This window comes from Onychomys torridus, chromosome 1, assembly GCF_903995425.1.
Source record: "Onychomys torridus chromosome 1, mOncTor1.1, whole genome shotgun sequence".
Lineage (NCBI taxonomy): Eukaryota > Metazoa > Chordata > Mammalia > Rodentia > Cricetidae > Onychomys > Onychomys torridus.
The window spans coordinates 110,582,870-110,608,102 of record NC_050443.1 but is presented as its reverse complement, the minus strand read 5'-3'; the positions used below and the strand labels follow the sequence as shown (position 1 = coordinate 110,608,102).

The window sequence follows — 25,233 nt, the reverse complement described above, 5'->3', positions numbered from 1 at the left end:
GAAGGCATGGCACAGCCTAGAAGGGACTGGGTTCACCATCTCTCCAGTCTGTGGTTGGAGGGGCAGGCCTGCCCTGGGGTTAGGAGACTCATGGGTCAACTTTGATGTGCACAGACAGAGTCTCAGTGTGAGCTTCCTAGTCAGTGTGAGGCCTTACGCTAACTCACAGAGTGAGCTGGAGAGTGGTGCAGATGGGTCCGCATACATGCCTCTGGATTTCTAAGACCAAAGCTAGTCCATATAGTCCTTCCAACCAGTAAGAAAACTTATAAATGCCTGGATAGCTTCAGGGATCGAATAGTTACCATCATTCAGAGCACAGTTTGCACAGTGGTGGTCTGGGGGCCAGATGTGGTCCTTACAGTTCATTTGGCCCAGGGATTTACCCGTGTTTGGACTCCTGCCTGCCCCTGCTCTCTGCTTAAGAAAAGACTTATTTTGTTTTTCATTTTGTGTCTGTGTGAGGATGTGTGCATGTGGTTCAGGTGTCTGAGGAGGCCAGAGCCCTCCAGTGCCAGTGGAGCTGGAGTTCCAGGCAGTTGTTGGCTGCCTGGCATGGGTGCTGGAAACTGAACTCAGGTCCTCTCTAATAGCACTACCCTCTCTTAATGCTGATCATCTCTTCAGCTCCACCTTTTAAATTATGCCTGTCTTTTTTTTTGTTTTTTTTGTTTTTTTTTTTTGAGACAGGTTTCTCTGTGTATTCCCTGGCTGTCCTGGAACTCACTCTGTAGATCAGGCTGGCCTCGAACTCACAGAGATCCGCCTGCCTCTGAATTAAAGGCATGCACCACCATGCCTGGCTAGCCCCAGGGATTTTGTTGTTGTTGTTGTTGTTGTTCATTCCCCTCATAAAGTCCCTCAAGGTGCTTTACCCCATTTATTCCTCCCAGCCTGAAAAGTACCCTCATGATTTTCACAGCTACTGCAAGAAGATTCTCACTAAAGTCAAGATTTTATCTTCAGCTTCTCTTGACAGACCATCTAACCGCCATGTATAAAGTAGAGAATTTCTCCTGGTGGTAAAGAACTGCTGAGGTTAAGTTAACCTGCCTTGCGAAGTCTTCTATTTTAGCTGGTGCTTCTTCGCAGAGGTTCAGTGAAACTAGTGTAAGTGAAGACTGCCAAGACACAGTGCATACTTAAGAATGGAGCATGCCCGGGGAGGGATCTCGTGCCCTTAGTCCCAGAGCTCGGAAGGCAGAGACAGGCAGATATCCAAGTTCCAGGAGAGTCAGGGCTACACAGAGAAACCTTGTTTTGAAAAACTAAACAAAACAAAGGGAAAAAAAATGGAGCTTTTCTGGCTGGAGAGATGGCTTAGTGGATAAGAGCACTGACTGCTCTTCTAGAGGACCTGGGTTTGATTCCCAGCACCCACATGACAGCTTACAACCATCTATGACTCCAATTCTAGGGGGTCTGATGCCCACTTCTGACCTCCATGGGCTCTGCATGCACACACTGCACAGACATACATGTAGGCAAAACACCGGAATACGTAAGATTAAAATAAATAAATAAAAAAGAATGGAGCTTTTCTCTCCACATTCTCCCACATATCTGGTAGATAGCAGTCACTCCTTTGTCACTCAGCTCTGTTAGTTCCTCCTCTGGTGACAGGTACTCTGCAAATTCTTTGGGCTTCTCGGTGTCATCCTTGATTTGTGGCTGAATTAAGAAGTGTGTGGCGTATGCCACATTGCCTGAGAGCCCTTCCTGCCTACCCCGGTTTTTAGCAGAAACTTGGTATTCCCATCTGTGCCCACTTTCCACACTGGCCAGCGCACCCTAAGTTTCAGGGTTGGCCTGTCTCTTGGTTTACTAGGCTCCGAGACCTGGCACTGCCAGAGTTGTCCTTGAGTGCATTATGGGGATGGTTGGGAACCTTTTTGCCTCAGGTCCTGGCCCATCAGAAGTGCTGGGTGGGCTGTAGGCCTCCTGCCCCTTACTGGCCTCTTGACTGTTTACCTTTTACGGATTCTGGTTTTTCTATTTTGCAAGTTGATATCCCAGTTGCTTGGGTTCTGGGACTGAATCTACTTAAACCGTGGCTCCTGGTCATACATCCCAGTGTTCCCTGTGCATTTGGTCCAGTTTCTAATAAGCTCTTAGGTGATGCTGCTGTTGCTGCAGTTGACCTGGGGACTACACTTTGGGACCATGCTGTTTTAGTAGGTCCCAAGGTACATGTTTACCCCAAGGGTACAGGTTGGCCTGCGGGTTCTCACCTGCTTGGTTTGTGTGAGGTAGTTCTCTCTCTCTCTCTTACATGTATCACCCACTGTCTGTTCCTGTCCCCTCACTTTCCTTATTTGGACCCTGGATGACAAAGCAGATGGCCAAAGGGAGTTTGCGTTTGAAGCTTTGGTTTCTCAGAGAGATTTATTTAACCTGTTCTCACCAGGAAAGACTGTGGTTGAGTAGCTGACAGAACCTACAAGCATTGGTTTTGCTCTCTGGAATGCTCAAGATTCCTGACAACTGCTGTCAGTCTGTGTTGGGCCTCTATTGTCCTAGGTGGCCTGAACTCAGGGACTCCGTGTAGCATGGGAACTACAGTGCCAAGATTCAGCCGGTCCATCCCTGCTTCTCTTACCTGGGTTTCGGAAAGTGAGAGAACCCTAGAATGGCTGGAGAATGGAGGTCTAGAGCCAAGAAGGTGGTATGTGCTTGAGACCATGCAACCCCAGCCCGGTGGCTGGGAGACTTAGTGCTGGCTGAGATCGATCATCTTTGTCTGGAGTAAGTTGGAAATCATGGCTGGCAGGCAGCAGGGAGTAACTTTCCCAGCTTTGCAATCTCTTCTCATTAAAAAAAAAAAAAAAAAAAAAAAAAAAAAAAAAAAATTGTGTGTGTGTGTGTGTGTGACAGAGAGAGAGAGAGAGAGAGAGAGAGAGAGCGAGCGAGCACGAGAGAGCGCACATATGCCACAAGATTCTTTTACAAGTTAGAGTATGACTTTATGGAGTTGGTTCTCTTCTTCTAACTTATATGGGTTCTGGGACTTGAACTCCGGTCGCCAGGATTGTGTGGTAGGTGTCTTTACTCACCGAGCCATCTTGTTCTGTTTTGCTTACTTGCTTGCATCCATCCATCCTCCTTCCCTTCCTCCCTCCCTCCCTCCTTCTCTCCCCCCTTCTCTCCCTCCCTCCTTCTCTTCCGAGCTGAGAGATATGTAGCAGTTGGAATGACTCCCCTCTGCTGTCCCAAGGCCCTGCCCTCAGCCCCCAGCTCCCAGCAGCTGTGGCACATTGGCCTTTGTGCTTTCATAGCTATACCAGCACGTGGGGAGCGCGTGCCCTGCACATGGCTTGAGCACATATTTGTAACTGTGGAGTCTGAGACCATCGTGATGTTCTCACATGGGACTCTGTGTGGCCGCTCTCCTTACCCAGGGGAGAACACAATTGTTGTATTGTCTGTGGCGTTCTGGGTGAGCCATGTGGGTCAGCACGGGATTGTTGCACTGGAAGATGGAAATAGCTGGTTTGCAGCTTTGAGCCCTTATGTTGCTATTGTGGGAAGGGGAGAGTTTTGGGGACACTCCCAGGACCCCTTGGGTCGCCTGACTTTGTTCAGTTGAGTGCACCACAGCCTTGTAGCTCAGGTCACCTGTCTAGAAGTCGACAGAAGAAGCAAGATGGGGTCTGGTGGGCAGACTCTGCAAGTTAGGACAGAACAGAGTGATGAGAGTGGGAGGCTCCATGGCCCCCACCCCATGAAGCAGCAGACACCTCCCTCTGGGCCTCCCGAGGGGTGCTGGTATGTGCCCTGCCTGCCTAAAACTAAGCCCTCAACTCCAAGCTTCCCTGTAGGTTTTTGGATGGAGTGTCAGACATGTTACTTCGTGACTTCCTCTTAGAATGCTCTGAGCCCAACTCTGACTGTTGAAATCCTTGCATCTGAGCCAACATGCATGCCGCTTTCCCCAGGAAATCCCAGCTCTTTGTCTCTCTGCAAGGGATTATTGGCTCATCCCTCTGTGTCGGACACTCACCTTGTGGTATCTACTATACCTGTAGTTGTCCTGTGGGAACGTTAGGTCCCTAACAGTCAGCTCAGTGAGGGTTGGTTTTGGGACAGGACTCCGATACCAGGAGGAAATAATGATGGAGGAAACATAGGAAGGGTGTGTGCAGGATCTTCCTGTTCAATTCGAGTCACCCAAAATGTAGCAGCACATTCATGCTTGACTCTTTGGGACAACTCTGCCCCTGGCTCTCTGCTCTTTACAGTGGAGTGCCTACAAAGGCCTGGGCTGTGCAGACTCTGCCTGGCCCAAGGCTAGCCTATAAGCACCGCCTCACCTCTGCTCTAGCTTTAGCTAGCTTCTTCTAAAAGCAGAACACAAGAAACAGCTTTGGGGCAAGGTTCTCTGCTCTATGCTTTCCTATGACTGAATATGAGCAGGCCTCTGGCTCTGTTGAGTGGTGGAAGGTTCCATGGGGTTTGGGGAAGGGGTGTGTAGCTAGTCAGTGGGCATTCTAACCTGCTTGGCTGCTGTGGTGCTGGGGCTTCAAGCTTGGTTCTTTGTCAGTGAGATGTTTCAAGGCTCAGAATTAGTGTTAACAGCATCATTTTGATAATGTAGGAAACTCCACAAGCAAAAGACATTTCAGCACCTGTTGGCAGCAAAGCTGAGACTTGATAGGGTGTGGCGAGTGTGGTGTTCGCCATTTCCAGAATCACAAAACCAAACTAGGCTGTGCTGTGTAGCCTAAGCGGCCCTCCTTCCCAAGGGCTCAGATTGCCAGGATGGGGATGGGACCGACTCAAGTGGGTTCGTGCCCTCTAGAAGCTCCCAGCCCTTGGTGATGATAGATAACTGTGGGTGAAACCCAGAGTTAAACCCAGGCCCAAGGGCCTGGCTCTGGGTAGAGGGAGCTTCCTGTAGTTAGAGGTGTGAGCTTGAAGATGCTTAGTCTGAAGTCTGAGAGGGTAGTTGGAAGAGTGTGAACAAATCCCAGCCAGCCAGTGAGCAGAGGGCTCAAGGCATGAAACAGTAAAGAGTATTTAGGGACTATAAGGACTGTGTTTTAAGTGACAGGCATAGTATGTGCACAGCACCAGCTTAGCTATGAAGAGCAATCTTCCACTCCTCCCGGACCCCTAACTATGCCCATTTTCTTGCTAACCTCCCAGAGCTAATCCATGCATGTGCAAACCATTCTGTGAATATATTAGCATCTGTATTTTAATATATGTGGGTATGCAAGTATGCATGTGTCCATATGCAGTCTAGAGGTAGACATTGGTTAGCTCCCTTAATCACTGAACTTTTTTTTTTTTTTTGAAGAAGGTCTCTCATTGAACCTGGAGCTTACAGACTGGCTAGCCAGCAAGCCCCCAGCTTCATCCGCCTTCATCTTCCTTTTTCTACACTCCTCTGATGCTGTGCCAAGGTTACAAACACACACTGCAGTGCCCTGTTTTTGACATAGGTGTTAGGGTGCTGAACTCAGTCCTCATCCTTGCATGCCAGATACTTTACTGACTGAGCCATCGCCTCAGCCCTTATATTTTATTTATAGTAGTTTCTAAAAATGTTATGTATCTTTGCACAGATCAATACATAAAAGGGCATTCCTTGGAGCATGTCCTGTTCCTGGATCCCCATTTGGCCTCCCTGTGGATAGTTGATGTTAGTTCTTTTATATCCTTTGAGAAGAGACTTCTGTCCTTTAGTAGTCTCCCGTTTCTCCCAAATGGGAGCTGCTGTACCCATCCTTCTGATTCCCTCCTTTTGACTCAGCACTATCAGGAAGGTGTTCTGTTGAGAAAATTACACTCATGGTCCTCTGCACACTGTGCTTCGTGCTTGGCATGAACAGCTCCGCACTTGTCTATGCTGCCCCTCCTTTTGGGTAGGTGGTCAGGGTTCTTCCCGGTCGAGCTGTACCACATGGCCTATGTACTTTGCACATGAGTAGGACTGTCTGTAGGACAGATGGACAGGCACTCCAGGCTCCTGTGGTTCAGAAAGGGTGGCAGCAGAATGGAACTTGGACATTGGCAAATTATGTTCCGGTGCATCTCAAATTGGGCCTGCTCCTCACTGTGGCCATTGGGTTCCATTGAGTTTTGGAGGAAGCAGTTTTGTTCCTTAGCTGCCTTCATCTGTGATTTCTTTGCCAAGGGGCCCAGGCCCCTGTGTGGGCTCTCAAAGAATGAGGCTTACCCAGGGGTGTGGTCAGTATTGCTCAAAGATGTCTGTGCTGACTCTGACCCTTAGGCCACACCCAGCAGCAGGCATGACCAGGCCAGCCAGGCTGCTTCAGTCTGGCTCTGCCAGCCCTGCCCTGCGGGACCTCATGTAGGCAGATGCTCCTCCTGGGTACTTGATAGGTTTGTGTCACATGATTCTCACAGCTGTAGTACGTGTTTGTCAGTTTGCTAATAAGTGAAGTGAGCAAGGGCCTGCTCAGGCAGAGGACGCAGAAGGGCGTTGGAGGGAACGACCCAGGAAGGCTTTGTAATCCTTACAGCACTGTGGTGCAAGTTTCTGGACCTCAGAGAGCCCAGTTTTGTTCCACTATTTGTTTTTACGCATGCACTTTCTTTTTATTAAATTATTTTACTTAATTTTGTGTGTGTGTGTGTGTGTGTGTGTGTGTGTGTGTGTGTGTGTGTGTGTAGGCCAGAGGTCAAATTAGATGTTGTTCCTCAGGAGATATCATCACCTTTGTTTTTTGAGACAAGGTCTCACCTTGAGTCTTTAGCTCACTGGTTTGGCTCTATTGGGCAGCAAGCCACAAGAATCCACCTGTTCCTCCTCTTCATGACTGGGATTACAAGTGCACACCACTATGTTCAGCTTTTTAACCAGATGTTGGGAATCAGACTCAGGTCCGCAGCCCCACCTCATTTTTGAGAAAGCTTCTCCCATTGGCACCTGGAGTTTGCCAGTTAGGCTAGGCTGGCTGGCCAGCGAGCCCTAGGGATCTGTTGTTTCAGCCTCTCCAGAGCTGGGATTACAAACCTGTCACCACCCACAGCTCTTTATGTGTGTTCTAAGGGATCAGACACAGGTCTTCATCCTTCTGTGGTAGGTGTTTGTATACCTTCCTTCTTGATGTATTCTGTTTTGCCTTTTATTTACATGCATCGGTCATTACTAATTCTCGCTTCTTTGGAAACAGGGTGGTTCTGGATGGCTGCAACTTCTACCTTATCATAATCCTAGCACATCCAAAATACTCACTTGGTAAACTTGGTTGAATGAATTGATGCAATTACTGATCACATAGATTTTCCCAGGACTTCAGTGTACTGTTGACTAAGCATGGTTTTTGTGAGCAAGTGCTGGACTCTCACCTGTCCATACCTGTTAAATTTTATCTGTTCTGATCTCGTTTGTGGTTAACTTTGTTATTATTATTTAAAAGATTTATTGTTTGTATGTGGATGTTTTGAGCCAAATGAGTTTATTGGTATATTGGTATATGGGTATGCCCCCTTGGAGGCCAGAAGAGGGTGTTGGATCCTCTGGGACTGGAGTTAAAGGTGGTGAGCTACTTTGTGGGTCCTGAGAACCTGGGTCTTCTGCAAGAACACTAAGTACTCTTAACCAGTGAGCCATCTCTCCACCCCTGTTGTTATTTCTAAATCTGAGAGCTTGAAACACCTCCCAAGCCCGGCTCATGGTCTAGGCTGCCAGTGTTGGTGGTTTGTGGAGCTGTCCTCTTCCTTATGGCTCTATATCAGTGCCACTTGGTTTGGGAGGTGTGTGGAGGTGGAGTGCTGAGAGCCTGCAGTGAGCTTTGCTGCTGACACAGTGAGTGAGTGGGCTTCCTGAGAGCAAGGACATCTGCACCAAAACCTGGTTCAGATGGAGCCGCTGGGGGATGACGGCAACAATGTGCTAACTACAGCAGCAGCTGGCGTACTTGGCAGTTTGTCAAGCACTTTAGGGTATGTTTTGGACAAACAATAGAACCAATTTCTGTCTCTTCTGGAGTATAGGCCATTTTTGATGAGGACTATGATGTACTCATCTTTGAAAATTGGATTAACTCTTTCAGAGTCCTTTGATTCCCTAGAATTGTGCAGAGATTGGCTTGAGGCTTGGAAGTCTATACAGCTTCCCAAGATGCCTTGCTTCCAGGCTGGGTAGCTAGAGCTGGGCTGTTTCCCCTTTAGCCTGCAAATGATTAAGACCAAATCCCCAGGTCTCTCTTACTTTACTGGAGACTTGGTGTAGAAGGAAGTGGAGAAGAATTTGCAAATGAAATACCTGTCCTTCCTCCTGACCCTACACCCTGCCAAACATAAAAAAGGGAGCTTGAGACCCAGTGAGCAGCTGCTCCTCCAAATTTCTCCTGTTAAATCCATGGCCCGCTCAGTAGACCAAATGCCTGGACTGAGTTTGGAATTAGGACTTAGTTGGGAATCTCCTTCTCTATCTAAAGATGAAAGAGTCTGGTGCTGTTTTGGTCTGTCTGCTGACAGATGGCTGCTGTTGTACAGAGAGGTTCCCCCACCGTGATGCTGCAGCCGATGCTGGGAGTGGGTTTTCTGGAGCTGATCCTGTCCTTTGGAACCCTCCACATCATAGGGACCAGATGGATGGCTCCAGCAGTCTGACCTGAGAAGGCTACTGGTTTACTGGTTCTCATGAGTTTGTCACAGACAGACCTGCTGGGCAGCTCTGAGCCTCTCAGATGTTGTCTTGGCAGCTGCTGGAGTTCTTGAACTTGAAGATGTCGTAGATCTTGCAGTGATGTAGGGTAAAGGAGAAAAGACAGAAAGCTCAAGTGTGATTGGTTACTCTGGTAAATTTCTACACCATCTCTGCAAAACAGATTGGGTATGACACCACCAGATCAGGAAGGGGAAGTCTTGAAATGTGAGCTGAGGTCAGGATGTGTTCTGCGTGTGGGTGGCAGATGGGAAGGCTGGTGGCCTTCGTGTCTATAGTGGTTTCTACAGTGCTCGTAGGTCCATCTCCTGTATCACCTCCAGTGTTCTGGTGTGATTCTGTTTTGGATAAGGATGCTGGATGCTGGAACCACTAAGCTCAGCAGTAAAGATCACTGCCGTCTTGGCTGTGTCCTAAATGACAGTGGTTAAGACGCTATCTCTGCTCATTGCCTCGGTCTTGGTGCTTCTGCAAGCACAGGGCCAGCGGGAATGCTTTTCCTTGCTTGCCTGATCACTGAAGCCACCCACACTCATAAGACAGCTGCATTGCAGGCTGGGCCGGGGTGGGCTGGTCTACAGGAGGGAAAGAGTGTTTTTACCGAAGGACCCCATGCCTCATAAGCGTTTCCTGGGCTGGGGAGATGGCTGAGTGGGTAAAGTGCTCGCCATGCAAATGTGAGGCGCTGAGTTTAGCTCTCTAGACCCACATAAAGCCAGTGCAGCAGTGTGCACCTTTAATCCCAGTGCTTCCGTGGTGAGATGGGCGAATCCCTAGACACTTGTGTGCCAGCCAGCTTGGAGTACACAGTTGCAAACAGCAAGAGATCCTGTCCGAAAGCAGGTGGCAGGTAAAGACCAACACTCAGAGTTGCCATCTGACCTCCACACATGGCATGGCATGCTTGCACCTGCCTGTCACACATTAATGTGCATACATGTGTATACATATATATATATATATATATATATACACGTGTATACACACACACACACACACACACACACACACACACACACGCCCTTTTTTTTTTTTTAAGTTTTGTAAAGGAAGAAAGGAAATTATTGTCCTGGGAAGTGTCAGAAGTGGCCAATGGCCAGTTTGTTCCCCTCTTGAGAAACTTACACTTCAGAATCCTCTTCCCTTCACCAAAATATGCCACTGTGCTCCTGTGTGCTTATGGACTGAGCTTTGAACATGCACTCACACATACATTGCCATCTCCACCCCACTGGTATGTAGGAGAGGGGCTACTAGTTTCCTTTACCTGTGCATTCAGGCAGATCTGAACATAGGTCTGGTTCCCTGTCCCAGTACACCTCTGGGGGATGTCACACTTTGAGCCCTGTAGCAACCAATGAGGATTTGGCTTTTGCCATTGTTCAGTTTCCTGGGGCCTTGAACACTGTTTATCAGCTCTGAGTGGTGCTATGATAGTGAGACTGAACACAGCCCAGTATAGTTATTGTTCTGGGGCCAATTTGGGGTCCCCATGTGCATGTGACAGGTAAGGAAACTGAGGCTCAAAGAGGCATAGGGCCACATAGCTGATATGTACCTGGACTTGGATTCTGACAGAGCTTGTCTGGCCCAGCCTCCCGTTTGTCAGGTGAGGGGTACTAGCCCTAGAGAGGGAAGTGGCTGGCAGATAGCATTGCTGGCCAGTGACACTGCTGGGGCCCTTGTCCACACTTCCTACGCCCCGCTCTACCACGCAGTCCGGACTGTCTCTTGTTTGAACTTCTCCATTTTCAGTCTTGTCTTTCATTTTTTTTTTAACTCCTCGTCTCTGTTTTAAATCATGGATTGATTAAATCGCTGTAAGTAAATAGGTCTGCTGATGAGCAGGTCGGGATTGTCTTAGGCTAAGTGGCTTAACCTTGCTGGAGCTTATCCTTAGGACGGGCTGGCCTGTTGCCATCCTCTTCCCCCGTTCTGCTCTTCACCCTGGCTTGGAGGAGAAGGTGCTATCTAGCTCCACGCTGTTTGTAAGTACTAGTCCTCCTGTGTCCTTCCTTCCCCTTGGTTTCTTCAGCAAGCCCTCGTCTGCAGCAGGTTCTCTCACAGTGGCTGGTGATCAGAACTGGGGGAGCGCACCGAGGACCCCATCTCTGTTATTTCTCGCTGAGAAACAAACTCTTGACAAGTCATGCATGTTGTCACCTTAGCATCAAGACACAAAATGGGACCCCTTGTTCCCATGTGCAGATTTGTTCTGCTCTCTGCCACAGCACTTCTGTGCTTGGAATAATGTCATTTCTGTCCCCTGTCTTGAAATGTTAGCTTAGAACAGAAGACCCCTGTGACACCTTAGAAGATAGTCCTGGGTTGGTTTAGCAACTCCTCCCATCCAAACCCAGAGAGAATTGGGAAGCCTAGGGCAGATGCCAGGCCCTTTTCTAGCTCTGCACTGTATCTGCAAATCCTTCCCCAAATGTGAGACTCCAGTGCACTCTGATTGCCCGAAATTCTGGGCCAGGGAACATGTATTCACCCGAGTGACTGAAGAGAGCGCTTCCTAAGACATGCCTTATTCTGAAGCAGGGTCAGGGCTCAGGGTGAGAGGGTCTCTCTACTTAAGAATGACAGGTTTAGATTGCATAAGAAAATGCTTCTCATCCCTTGAGTGCCCAGCACCAGCAGTGACAAGATTTTTTATTTTTAACCAATTTACACACGTTTAGTGTAAGTGTCTGCTCCCTGGGGGATTGTGCTGAGGGTTTCAGTAGAACTAGGGATATTTTTGTGCTCCCGCCAGATAGGACATTCTTTTCCTTTTTTAAAGTTTATTTATTATGTATACAGAAGAGGGTGCCAGATCTCATTACAGGTGGTTGTGAGCCACCATGTGGGTGCTGGGAATTGAACTCAGGACCTCTGGAAGAGCAGTCAGTGCTCTTAACCTCTGAGCCATCTCTCCAGCCCAAGACATTATTTCTTAATCTTACGCTGAAAGTCAGTAACACACAGAGTTTTTATGCATTGTATTATGTATTAGCAAAGGAGTGTAACTTGTCCAGGGCCATATGGCTTACTTTGGCCTGAGCTTGGAAGTACCACTTTGCCGTGCTGTTCCTCAGCCTTGATGCTGGATTAGCAGATAGTCCATTGACAAGGCTCCTGCTGTGTGGTCCACTACTGTGAGGCTGAGATCACTGAGGCAGGGCCACACCTAACCTGTATACATTAGCCATAACTTCGGGAGGAGGGTAGGGTGTGCTGTTGTGTGTGTACAATGGGAGACAAAGGCCCAGGGGTAGCTGGGAAGGTGGATGAGCACACATTCTGGCTGGAGGAGTGATAAGCAGTGTAATTTTCTCCATGCCTGGGAGTGCCAAGTTTCCCAGGTGACATGTAACCCTCTGTATGTGCTTACCTTAGCTATGCAGATAAAGGTGGGAAGCGATGGCTTTTTAATCCTCCTTTTGCCTTCAAGATAGCCCGCACCCGTCCACGCCTGCAGTGTGACCTGTGGGCTGTGTTTCAACCTGTATTCTAGAAGTCTCGTGCTCGCCCTAGATTGCTTAAGAAGAACCACATTCAGGAGGCACATGCACTGTTTCAGTGTTAGAGCAATGTGTGTGCGTGGCTGCACAGATAGGTATTAGGGTATGTGTGTGTATGTGTTGGTTTTTCAAAAACAGTTTCTTTATGTAACAGCCCTGGCTGTCCTGGAACTTGCTTTGTAGCCCTGGCTGGCCTCAACTCACAGAGATATACCTAGCTCTGCCTCCCAAGTGCTGGGGTTAAAGGCGTGCACCACCACCACCCAATGTGGGGTGTGTATGTGTGTGTTTATGTGTTTTAAGACAGGGTCTGTCACTGGTCCGAACTTGCCAAGTAGCCTAGGCTGACTGGCCAGTGCACCTCAGAGGTCTGCCTGCCTCTGCTTCCCTAGTGCTGAGCTTGTATGCAAAGCTGTGGGTTTTGTTTTTTAGGGTTTTTTGTTTTTTTTCCTTTCCACACAAGTTCTGGGAATTGAACTCAGTTCTTTATGCTTGCATGGTAAGCACTTTACTGACTGGGCCACCTCTCTAGCCCAGGGGCTAATAGATACTCCAACCTTTGTAGTTCAGCAGATATAAGTTGAGGCTTTGTGTTTTGTTTCACAACTAGATGACCTTGGGCCTGGACCTCTTTCCTACTCTGGAAATGGTATAACCACACCTCCCTTCTGTAGGGACACTGAGTTTGCAGTCAGTATGGCGTTCAGCATGGTTCCTTTGGTGAACATTTTGTATTCCTTCTGAGTTGAAAGGCAGACTCTGTGTCATGCCATTTCTGCAAATAGAGATGAAGAAGAATTCGGAACATGGTTTTAAAAATATATGTTTGTGAACTGGGCGAATGCCTCAGCCAATAAAGTGCTTGCTGAAGAAGCAGGTATAAAGACCAGGTTCGGATCCCCTTGTGAAAGCTGAGCGTGGTTGTGTGTATACCTGTAATCCCAGCACCAGGGAGGCCGAGACAAGAGGATCCCTGGAACTTGCCAAATAGATAAGTTTCAGGTTCAGTGAATGAGATGGATAGCAGTAGAGGAAGTATGGACAGATGGACGGGGACACACACACACACACACACACACACACACTTATTTTTTATGGATGCTGTTTCTATTATGGGGTTTTCTTAAATCAGCATTTGGTACTGAGCACATCCTTAGTGTCTGACTACAGATGTTTCATTTGTCTCTTTCTTCCTGTCTTTCCTAGTTGATCTTTCAGGAGTACTGAGGAGCCTGGGCTGAATTGAAATATGTACTGTGGTGGGGGCTACACATTCTCAGGACCTTCCTCAGGTTGAAATTGCAGCCTCTTTCCAATGTCATCTTGGTTTGGAAGATAGTGCTCTGGATGAAGTCCCTAAGCAGCTTTTCTCGCTCATCCTTCAAATACAGGTGGCTTAGTTAGACCACCAGCAAGGAAGGGCACCCCACAGATGCAGTTCCCTTCTCTGGGCAGTTAGGGAGCAGGCCTACAGGCCTCAGCTGCCTCAGCCCTGCTCATGCTTCTGAGTTTTTAACAGAATCTGATAGGAGATGGCGTGATTGTGGAGACATGCACTCCTCCAGATGTTTATGAATTTGTTTCTAGATCCTGTCTCCAGATGACTTGTCATGCAAGTTTACATGTGCATGAGACTTTCACAAAGACCTTGTGGTCTTGCTGTCCCCTCCTGCTTCCTTTGCTTAACGAGAGGAAGTAGGACACTATGGGCTGTCAGGAAAAGCGGTGTCTGTGGCCAAGTCCACACTTAGGTTTCGGTCAGAGTTCTGTTTTTAAGACACAGAGATATCGTTGTCTGTACAACCCACACAGGCTGAATAAAGATGTTAAAAGGAGGAAAAGTTTAATTGTCTTGGCAGTTCCCAGTGTGGTCAGTTTCTTTTTAAGGGATAGGCTTTCAAAGTGGATGATGGATACCTTCCTTCTGTAAACTCCTGCAGTCTTCCTAAGATTCACAGGGAATTGTAAAGTTTGCAGAACTTCTGTGTGTGCTAATACGTTTAGCATGCACTCCTGCCACAGATGGGCCGTGTGTGCTTTTTACCAGTCTCCAGAAGCTAAGCGCCTGGCCTGCAAGTGCTGTCACACAGCTGTATTCAAGAGTGCAAGCCCATGAACCTCACTGAAGTATGCAGGGCAAGAGCAAGGCAGTTTCCTGTCAGGAGGGACCACGTGAAAGAGCAAATCTGGCCTGGCCCTGTGCTATCAGAGAGAGGCCCATGCTAGGGTGGTAGTGCACACCTGTGGTCCCAGCATGCCAGAGACCAAGGTAGGAGGATTGCCCTCACTTTGAGACCAGTCTAGGCTGCAAGATGAGTTCTGGGCCATCATGGGCTATAGAGTAAGACCCTATATCTAAAGAGAAGTAGAGGAGAAAACACATGTATGCAAGGGAGGGAAATACCCAAGGAGCAGGCCAGGATTGGAATGCTGGCCTTGTCCTGTTAGCTGTGTGGTACTGGCAGATGGTTGGACTTCTGTTCTTCTAGCCTTGATCTGCCTTTCTGGAAAATAACACTCTATAACAATAGCTCTTCATAAGAAGAATGTAAGGAGATTAAGTGAGAGACCTGCCTGGGGTTGGTGCTCAGAGAGATGAGTTGGAGGCTGTGGTACCATGGTTGTAGCCCTGGATCTCTCACCTTGAGGTCTTGCTGGGTCACAGCACTGGGAATTTTAGGTGGTTCATTCTCTGGAGGAAGACTGTATCTGAGGCTAATTTCAAGCTCCCTGTCTCTGTATGTCTAAAGGCTGGGGTTATAGGCATGTAGCATGTACTCAGCTTCTGGGTTGTTCTTATGCAAATGCACAATTGGGGCAAGGACTTAGGGGTGGGCAAGGAGTCTCTACCAGTTCATTGATACTCAGTGATGTGAGATCACGGGACAGTGGAAAGTCTGATGTGAGCTCTTGCTTTGTGGTGGAAATCCTGGGAAAGGTGAGTCACTGAGTGGGTCTTGTGGGGTAGGAGCCAGAATGCACTGTGTTCCCATGTTCACATTGGCATGACAGCCAGGGGAGACCCTCCCCAGACATTGGGCAGCTTAAAGAGAGGAGAAACAGAACAGGAAACCTCTGTCTGTGCTGTCCAGGAAGTCGTGGCAGTCAGGTGGGTGTAGAATGTAGGGACTGGGCAGCGAAGATAGAGAATTTCAGTACAGATCTAGAGAATCAGATGTCAGGTGACATTCACAGATGAGAAGTGTGGCCTGAATCCCTGCTTGCGGAAAGGGGTATGGAGACCAGTGTCTAGGATTTTCTACTACAGTGCACTTTTGAAGTATTCAGGTCTCTGAGTTTTAACTTGCACACATGAAGTCGGGTTTAATTAAAATTTTTAGTTTGGGGCTAGTGAGAGGTCTCAGTGGGTAAAAGGTTCCTGCCACTGGGCCCGATAGATTCCAGGACCCACATGGTAGGAGAGAGCTAACTCCTGCAAGTTGCCCTTTGACCTCCGCATGTGCACCATGTCCTGCGCACATACTTGAAAGGTTTTAGTTTAAAATGATGTCATTTTATATTCATTCAGCTCTAAGAAATGAAACAGGAGCGTGGGTGTTTTCCACTGTTTCCCCCAATAGTAACAGCTTATAAGCTGGAAGCCCAGCATCAGAAAACAGACATGGGACAGTGAAGGCCAAAGCACCTTCCTCTTCCACAGTGTACCTTGTGTTGCTTTTGTTGATACCACCGCCTTCCAAACTGATGACTGCTATTCTTTAATTCTATAATTTTAAAAACTATTTATTTATTATGTATACAGTGTTCTGCCTGCGTGCCAGGTCTCATTACAGATGGTTGTGAACCACCATGTGGTTGCTGGGAATTGAACTCAGGACCTCTGGAAGAGCAGTCAGTGCTCTTAACCTCTAAGCCATCTCTCCAGCCCCCCAATTCTGTAATTTTATCATTTCAAGAATTTGATACAAATGATATCATATAGCAATTAAACCCTAGGGGGTTCACTCCACACACACACCCACACACAGTTCTTTGGCTCATTGAGTTCTTGTGCATGCCTAATTCCTCCTTTTACTGCTGAGTGGTATTCCCTAGAATGGATGAGCCACTGTTTAACCATTCACTGGGGAAGGACGTTTGGCTGGTTTCCTGGTTTGACTGTTATGAATAAGGCATTTGTACCGCAGGGTTTGAGGTGAACATGTTTTACTTTTCCAGGTAAATGCCGAGGAATGCAATTGATTGCTAGGCCATATGGTCGTTGCCTAAGTGGGTTTCTGAAGGGCACATGTGGGCTAGGCAGGTGGGCAGCAACGTGAAGGTACAAGCTTGGGAGCTGGTCCACCAGGGATCAGATCCCAGCTTTCAGTCTAGACGCTGGTGAGTTGCTCCATACGGCTGTGGAATGGGGTTAGATGAGCCCATTTCACAGCTAATGTGTGTAAAGCAGCTTTTACTAGCATAGTAGGTGTTCGTCTGCTTTGTTTGGGGATGGTGCTGGTTTGAGGCAAGATCTGATGTAACTGAAGCTGGTCTTGAACCCTGGTCCTCCTGCCTCCACCTCCCAAGTGCTGGGATTACAGGCATGAGCTACCATGCCCCCCCCCACACACTTGTCAGTTCATTTCCTGCAGATAAAATAACTGAAGCTGGGTAACTTATGAAGAACAGACTTTATTAAGAGGGAAGGGTTCACAGCGTGGCTGCAGAATCGGCTCAGCTCTGAAGGGCTCCTGGCAGATGGTGTCACATTCTCTGTAAGATGGAGAGGACTCGTGGTGAGACAGGAGTGGCTGGCCGGGTGTGACCAGGCACATGTGCTTTTCTTTTTCTTTCTTTCTCTCTCTCTCTCTCTCTCTCTCTCTCTCTCTCTCTCTCTCTCTGTCTCTCTCTCTCTGTCTCTTTCTTTCTTTCTTTCTTTCTTTCTTTCCTTCCTTCCTTCCTTCCTTCCTTCCTTCCTTCCTTTCTTTTTCAGTGCGGAGGGCCGAACTCAGGGCCTTGTGCCTAGCGCTCTACCACTGAGTTAAATCCCCAACCCGAGGCATGTGCTTTTAGAACATTTAAAAAAAGAAAAAAAGAAAAAGAAAATTCACCCAGTCCTATGACACCTGCTAAAGGACAGTGCCCTGCAAGACCTGATTGGTGATCTTTCACTGTGCCCTTCACCCCTTTAACATGGCCACACTCGGAGCAGGTGACCCCTTGGAGACAGACCACAGTAGTGCTCAGTAGATAAAAGCAGTGCTTCATGTGATTTTAGAGAAAACCACCCAGGCCAAGCAGGTCCTGTGCTCAAGAGGTGGCTTCTACAGGGGTATTACCAGCCTTATGTCTTGCCACCCACCCTTCTGGGATCCCCCAGTGCTTTCCCTTTCTCTCTGGACAGAGGCCTTCTTACACCGTCTAGGTCACTGGGCGGGCACCAGCGTCCCCTCATGGGGTTGGTCAAACCTATACCACTGGTCAAAGGAATCCCAGGCAACCCCAGATTGGCCAGGCTCTACTGGTCTGGATGAGCCTCTGCGGTCCGACGATGTACCCAGACTCACAGAAGCTGCTCTGATTTAGCCTAATTCCAGAAGTGTGTGCTGAGCTCACACTCTGTTCAAGGGACTGTGCTGGCACATGCGTGTAAAGGGCAGAAAGCCTCTTCTAGCAGATCCCAGGAGCCAGTTCCAGCTACAACTCCTCTGGGAGCCACCATGTTGTAGAATAAAGCCCGCATTCAGCAGGGCTTTCAGAGCTGGGGTCTTTCCAGCTCTTTGTCCTCTTGCCTTCCATGTGCCCTGTGCATGGCTGCCAGTGTGCATACCATTCCCCCACATCATGTTCTGACTGCTTCATTAAAACCATTTTAAAGGCCACACAGTATTCTGTCACACAGCTATACTGTAGTTTATTTAACTAGTCCCTTGTGAGTGGGCAGCCAGGATGTTCCTGCTCTGGGCCCCTGTGCAGAGGAGTCTTGAAGACCCCCCCCCCCCACACACACACACACTGCCCTGCCCTCTGCTCCCAGCGTGTATATGGTACTGCCTGTTTCCGAGGGTGGGGATGGTGCCATCCTTCTTCCTTCTCCAGACCTATGGTTCTTTACTGTCTACCCAGGTACACAGGTGCTTCTAGTGTTCCACCCCTAGTGCCGCCTCGGCCAGCTCTGGTCCTCTGTAGAGGCTACAGCAGAGGTGGAGCTGCAAAGAGCTCAGTCCACTCTGCAGCTTTGTGCGGAGCTGTGGCTGGATGGGCTGTCGTGTTTCCATGGCAATACATTTCCATAGCATTGCTCTTACTAGCTTCACCAGAGGGGAGGACCATAATACAGCCAGGCCCCTGCTGATGGGATTTAAACAGACTACAGAGGGTTACTGCCTGGATGTCCATTGCTGGAAAGGGGCTTGGGACTCCCAGGCTCCCCCATGAAACTAGCAGCAGTATCTACCGCCTATGATTTCTCAGATGAACCAGGCACTAAGCAAAGGCCTTGAGCTTTGCTTTTCTAGGATACAGTAAAAAGAGGGGAACTGAGCCCCATAGAGAAATAATGTATTCCCAGAGTGGGGATTTCAGCCCACATGTGCTGGACTCAGGATCTGAGTTTGTGACCACTGAGCCTACCAGTCACCTCAGAGAAGGAAGCCGGGAGTTTACCTCCCAGGCCTCATGCCAATGGCTGCCTGCCCTAGAATGAATTGAGGCTCACACCCAGAAAGGTGACGGCTGCCATCAGGCCTCCCCTGCTTAGGCAGCACAAAGGGCCCCTTTGAAGGGTGAGTCCAGGGGCACCCCTCCTGGCCTGCTCCTGATCCAAGCATGCAGGGGGCCAGCGGGCACTTCTGGCCCTGCTGTTGAGCTAGAACTAGGCAGAATGGTTTGCCATTCCTTCCTTAAACACATCACACTTGGTTAGGGTGCACGGTTTGTAGACTGATGTGGTTTTGAAGCGTGAAGCAGGTCTCCCAGCGCCACTGGAGACTCTTGACCCCCCCGGGCCTCCTTTCCTGAACAGTCAAGCTTTACAAATACGTTGACTCCCCTCTCCCCATCCTTGATTTTGCACTTTGGACGAACCTTGTTTTCGAAGAAGGTAGAAGGTCGTTTCCCTGTGCTCACCAGCTGGCCTATAATAGCAGATTCAATAGCACCCACTGTAAAGTCGAATCGAAGTAAACAGGAAAATGTGATTTACAAGCTGGAGGAGAAGTAAATACCAGGGTGCAATTAATTTTCACACAGTGGCCTCTAAACCATTTTCCTGCACTGAGCAGTTGGTTTTTAATTACAGATTAGGAACTGCCTTTCTATTTATTTATTGCTATTATTACCATTACTTCTTAGGTTTTGAATGGTGACCTTCAGATCCTCATGTCCGGGTAATTTTCTTTGAAGGTTTAACCATAGACAGGTTGGGATGGGGAACTGGGATCAGAGAAATCCCCTTGTAAGGAACTGCCTTTCTTACCTGCACTGAAGCCTCTGCAGTGTCCGCCTTCGCTTTATGGCACACAGTGCACAGGGTGGTGACATGGTGATCTTTGGGGAATGGCAGTACAGGGTGCTCTGGGCACTAGCTCATAGGTCCCTTGGTTTGGTTCACTCCAGGGAAAGGGGCAAAGCTACAAAGGCCTCTAGTGTTGTGACTATGTGGGCACGAGGCACTGCTAAGCATGGGGTGGGTATATGTCTCTAAGTAGACCCTCCTGATTTGTCAGTAGCATTTGTTCATGACTAGGTAGAGAGGTGAGCCAGTGCCTAGCTCTGGATCCCCCTACCCCCTTTGATATTGGATGTGAGGATGAGGAGTATGATCCTCAGCCAGTCTAAACTTGTCCTAGTGTGAGCTCAATGTGCCTGCAAAGCCAGCCCAGTCAGTGGTAAGATGCTGCATTGCCAGGACCCATATACTGCTAACACCCCAGAACCTGTGGTCTTGAAGATGTCTGATGGCTGGATACAGATTTGTTGCTCTGTCTAGTAGAACATTGGCTATTGGATATCCTGAAGCTACCAGTGTGTGTGTGTGTGTGTGTGTGTGTGTGTGTGTGTGTGTGTGTGTGTGTGTGTGTGTTCATTTGTTCTAAGAAAGTCATTCTGGGCCTTGGTAACCTCCCAGAGTGCACATACTTTAGTAAGGGTAGGCTTCCTTCCCCATAGCACCACTGGGGCTGAGCTACCCTATTGGTATCCCAGGCTTTCCTAGAATTGAACCCCTTTGCTTATCTTTTGTCTTCCCAGGTTGTTGACTACTTTTGGCCATTCCAAGAGGTCCTTGTTCCCAGACTGAGCAACCGATGGGGAGCTACTTCTGATGACATCACTCCCCGGGATGCCCAGGTATCACTATTAATCAAGTGTGCCCACCTGAAGATGGCCTGTGCCCACCCTAGGATGCAGCCCAGTGCCTGAGGTCCTTACCATGGTGATGATCCTAAGGAGAAGCCTCATCATCCAGGGAGCTGACTCCATAGCACACAGGACCTTCGTCCCTGAACTGGTGAGGACCCTCAAGGGCTGCATTTCTTTCTCTTTCTTTGTGGCCTGGTGTGCAGGGAGGGTTTGTGGTGTGGCTGTGGATGTGGTGGCACCCAGCCTTAACAATTTGGAAGTAAACAGAGCTCTGTGAGAGGTTTTAGACTGGGGCTATGTGGCAAAGAAACTGTGTGGCTACATACTCAGAGGGAGAAAGCAGCTGGGCCCAGGTTAGAGCTGCTGCAGCAAGGGAGTCATGCCAGGGCTTTCCGCTGAGCCTGGCCTCCAGGATGAGAGATGCCAGAGTGGGGACCGAGATAAGGTTGTCCCCAAAAGGGCAGTGCAGGGTGAGAGTCCCCACCTGAGGGTCAAGAATGGTAGATGAAGAGGAAAGAAGGAACAGCTTGGCAGCAAGGTGGCGGGGTGTGGTGAAGGGCACTGCAGCTGCCCTCTGACCAAATGGTGGTGGGCTTCTGTCTTGTCACCCACCCTCCTGGAGTCCCCCAGGTCTTTGCCCTTGGACCAAATGGTGGTGGGTTTCCTTTTCCTTGTCTCATGTTGGCAAATACCACATTGTGACCAGTGTGTGGGCTGAAGCCCCTCGCCCTGGTGAACTTGGGAAACTTGCCTGGGGCCTGCGTGTGATCCACGGGCCTTCACAAGTGCCTGTCCCGTGGACGGTCATAGGCTGACAGAGTTGAGGAAGCAGCATGCTTGGAGCTGCGCCTTGCCCTGCTTGTCCAGAGTAGTTCCCAGTCCAGGGGGAGGCTCTACCGTGCACCCAGCATGCAGTGACCCTTCAAGAGCCACTAATGCCAACTCATAGCCATCACCCTGTTGAGGTTCAGGTGTGCTGAGGAGTCGGGCTGGGCTGAAAATATATCAGGGTGAGCTGCACAGAACTGGAGCGCTGAATAGAAGGGGCTTCAAACCACTGGACCCAAACGTGTGGTTGAGAGCAGGGACCCGCGGCAGGGCAGTGACTGCCTCAGTGGCTTGCCCACTTACTCACCTCATTTCCATCCACCAGCCCCGCTTCTTGGCCTTTTTAGGCCTCCCTCAGACTGGTATTGGGGCACCTATCTCTGAGGCTGTCCCTGTGTCCTAGCCCTGTAGACACAGGCAGAGAGAAATGGCTAAGGTTCATGGTTGATGGATGTACCTGGGTCATTAGAGCAGGAGCAGGGCTCCCCGAACTATCACACCCTCCTTCCAATTCGCATGTAGTGTGGATCTCCAGTTGGGTCACTTTTCACCATTACCCCCACCGTCAGCCACCCTCATCCTGTCTGCTGGCCTCTCTCATGTAGATTCTTGGGCTAACTGGGCCTCTGCTTCTGGCTCTTAAGACCTCTTCTCTCCCCAGCAGCCATGTGGAGTACCAGTGTAGTCTGTCCATGTGCTCGGAACCATCCCCTGGCTTCTGCCTCATGAGTACTGTAACATTCTGCTTACTCCACTCAGGCAAAACTGCTCCCCTGGCACAGAGATGCCAACTGTGGCCTGCCTTAGGACCTTTGGACTTCTTCGGTCGCCTAGAACTCTTCTCTTAACATGATTCCCTCCTCCTTTCTGTGGCCGCTTAGCCTAAAATTCAGTCCTGCCTGCTCCCACACTTTTCCCCCACATTATGTCTCTTTTTGGCTCTTACCATTTTTTAATAGGTTACCTATGGGTCTTGTGTATTGAGTGACCGACTCCTTGTGCTGAGGCAGACACTTAATGAAAGCCAGGCATTTCATGGAACCAGGACCTGTTGCATAACAGGTGTTCAGTTAGAGTGAGTGAGTGCACAGGTCCCCATTGGCACGGCTTCTGACCTTGTTGTTTTGGTCCAACTGTTTAATTTGTAGCTGATGGATCATACATATACGTCATGCTTGTCTTGTCTTTTTTGTTAGTTAACTAAAAGACAAAAACAAAAATTTTGGGGAAGGATCTGCAGATGGTGCCTAGGGTGGCCTTGGGCTGAGGGATTGCTCAGAGGTCCCCAGGGTTCAGCTGTATTGTCGGCTCCCACAGCTGCCTCTGTGCTTGTCAAAGTAGGACTGGCTGGGGCTAGCCCCAGAGTTGGTTCCCAGCACTAGGGCCACATGGTCGTGGAAGCAGCCCTTCCTGAGCACGGATGAGGAACATGGTCTTGTGCCTTCCCTGAGGGAGGAGCTGTCTTTCTAGGACAGTAGGCCCAGCATACTCATCCCTCCCTCAGGGCTCACTCTCCGCTCTCTAGCTCCGAGGCCCAGGCTTTGTCTTCCATCCTCTGTTCCCCTTCCAGAGAGCAGCTTTCTCTCTCCTGCTCTTGCTGTTGGCCTGTCTAGGCCCAGAACCACCTGTCTTCTCCCCTGCTCTAGATGGCAGGTCAGTGGTAAGGGGTGTCCTCTTTGGAGAGAGTCCTTCCTGTCTGTGAGTTCATTGACATCTCACATACTGACTGTTGGTTACATTCTGGGCCTGGTTCAACACAAGTGTTGGCCATAGAAGGTGTGGAGAGTACCATGGAAGATGTTCAGGCAAGGGCAAAGGTGTATCCATCTCTGTCCCTTAGATAGACGAGAACTGTGGCTCAGAGAATTAAGTATGGGACTGCATGGTCTGGCCAGTACCCTTCTGCACTGCCAAGTCTGAAGGTCGTGGCCCCCTCAAGGAGTTCTGTAAGTACCTGAAGATCCAAATAGTGTCAGTCTGGTGGTGACCTCCCTGAGACTGAGTCTGAGGTCAGCCAATCCCCTCTGTGAGCAACAGAGGAAGTTGTTGGGGTCCTGCTTTACATACAACACTGGTAACATCATCTTCACACAAACTGCCACCAGTTAACACAGAAAAGGTGGGAAACGGTTTCTCTTTTGTTTTCTAATTAGACCAAGAAGATAACAAAAGTGGAGGTTAAGATTTCAAAAGGAACCAGAATTCTAGGGAGGCTGGGAGCCTTTGAGGTGGCAGGAGCAACTTTCTGAGGTGTGGCTAAATGGCCCTTGGGCTTCTCCTAGTCACCAGAGGGAAGGCCTGAGACATGTAGCTAGAAGGTTCCTTAGGCTCTGGGACCCTGGAGCTCACCCAGCCACTGTCCTGCGTCCTGCTGAGGAACAAGAAGAGCTGTCTATGTCTTCCAACCTCTGTTCCCCTTCCAGAGAGCGGCTTTCTCTCTCCTGCTCTTGCTGTTGGCCTGTCTAGGCCCAGAACCACCTGTCTTCTCCCCTCTGCTTCAGATGGCAGGTCAGTGGTAAGGGGTGTCCTCTTTGGAGAGAGCTCTTCTTGTCCGGGAGTTCATTGACATCTCACATACTGACTGTTGGTTCCCTCCTTCCCTTCTGAAAGAACTGGTGGCACATACCTGTGACTGCAGTGCTTGGGAGGTGGAAGCAGGAGGATGAGAAGTTCAAGGCCAGCTTTTGCTACATAGCTAGTTAGAGGCCAGCCTGAGCAACATGAGAACCTGTCTCAAAACAGCAAAACCCTAATTCTGGTGACAAAGGTGACTGTCTCTACTCCCAAGAAAGGTGCAAGAACAAGAGCTGACAGGTGCTTGGCATGTTCCTTCTGGGCTCGGGAACTCACTTCCCTGGGAGTCGTAGGCATGGGGATTGGCTGTGCTCACAGCCCTGGCTTACCTTGCATACTAGGTAGCCGTGACCATTCCTGGTCCTCTTTCTCTAGTCTTCTGGGTTGCTTTCCTCCCCCCCAGAGGGCTTTTCCTTCTCATGTTCTAACATTAGCCACTGTCACTGGAAAGCAGCCCAGATGTTTGACCCTGGAGCACCGAACTCCCCCAGCTCCTGCCCATTTGCCTTTGTGCAGGCCAAAAGCCTGTTCCTGTTTCCAAAGCAACCACCTTCTTTGGCCAGGCCAACTTTCTCTTCCAGCCTTCTCTAAATCCTGGAGACCAGAGGAGACAGGCAAGTGGCTGCCCTGGGCAGAGAATAGTACATAGCTATAGACTGCTTGCTTGTCCCCAAAGCATGCACAGTCAGTAGTAGAAGAGACACTGCCTTATCCACCCCACATTAGAGCACCAGCACTAAGGCATTTGCCTAGTCTGAAGTTGGTAGCCACATTAAGCCTTGTCCAGGTATCTAATCTGTCCAGCTATCTAAGGGAATTCTCATATTCCTTGTCAGGCCAACTTGGCATAATGGCCTCAACAACTCCAACCAGAGTCTTTGGCTGGCCATAGACTAGCCAAAGTCTGGTGTGTTTCACCCTGGGTAGACATATGCATTCTAGAGGCCCCTGTGCCCTTCTCAACCTTGAAGTCAGGGCTGCATCTTTGAATGCTTCCCTCCATTGCACTGTTCCCTTCTCAGCTTCTCTTCATCTTCTTTGGCCTGGATTCCTCTCTGCTTCCTGCTGTCTCGGTCTTACTGAGTTCTGTTTGAGAAGCAGGCATGATACTGTGCCTGTTCTTAGTATGTGGTATGAGCATCTCCTCTTCACACTGTGGCTCCCTGTATACTGTGTCAGCAAAAGGAAAAAGTGGCTCCGTTATATAAGGCAGTAACCTTTGAAGAAAGTTGTGAAAGCCATGGGTAAGGCCTGGCATTTTCCGTGTTTGCCAGCTTCTCCTTTGGAGCCTTCGTTGGGTCTTTATTGAAGTCAGGGCCTTCTTTAGTCAGACAGATGTCCCTGACACCTCAATTTGATTTCCAGCTTTTGTCTGTCCCA

At 49.2% G+C, this 25,233-nt stretch overlaps 1 protein-coding gene across 6 annotated transcripts in view; it reads left to right on the top strand.

Moving 5' to 3' along the window:
* Fam53b (family with sequence similarity 53 member B) overlaps positions 1 to 25,233 on the top strand; it is a 119,777-nt gene that overhangs the window by 32,485 nt on the left and 62,059 nt on the right. For all 6 annotated transcript variants that reach the window (XM_036196075.1, XM_036196066.1, XM_036196103.1 and 3 more), the window contains exon 2: positions 20,341 to 20,599. In XM_036196075.1, the coding sequence (XP_036051968.1) occupies positions 20,522 to 20,599 (78 nt within the window). In that variant the 5' untranslated portion in view covers positions 20,341 to 20,521. The remainder of the gene's footprint in view (positions 1 to 20,340; positions 20,600 to 25,233) is intronic.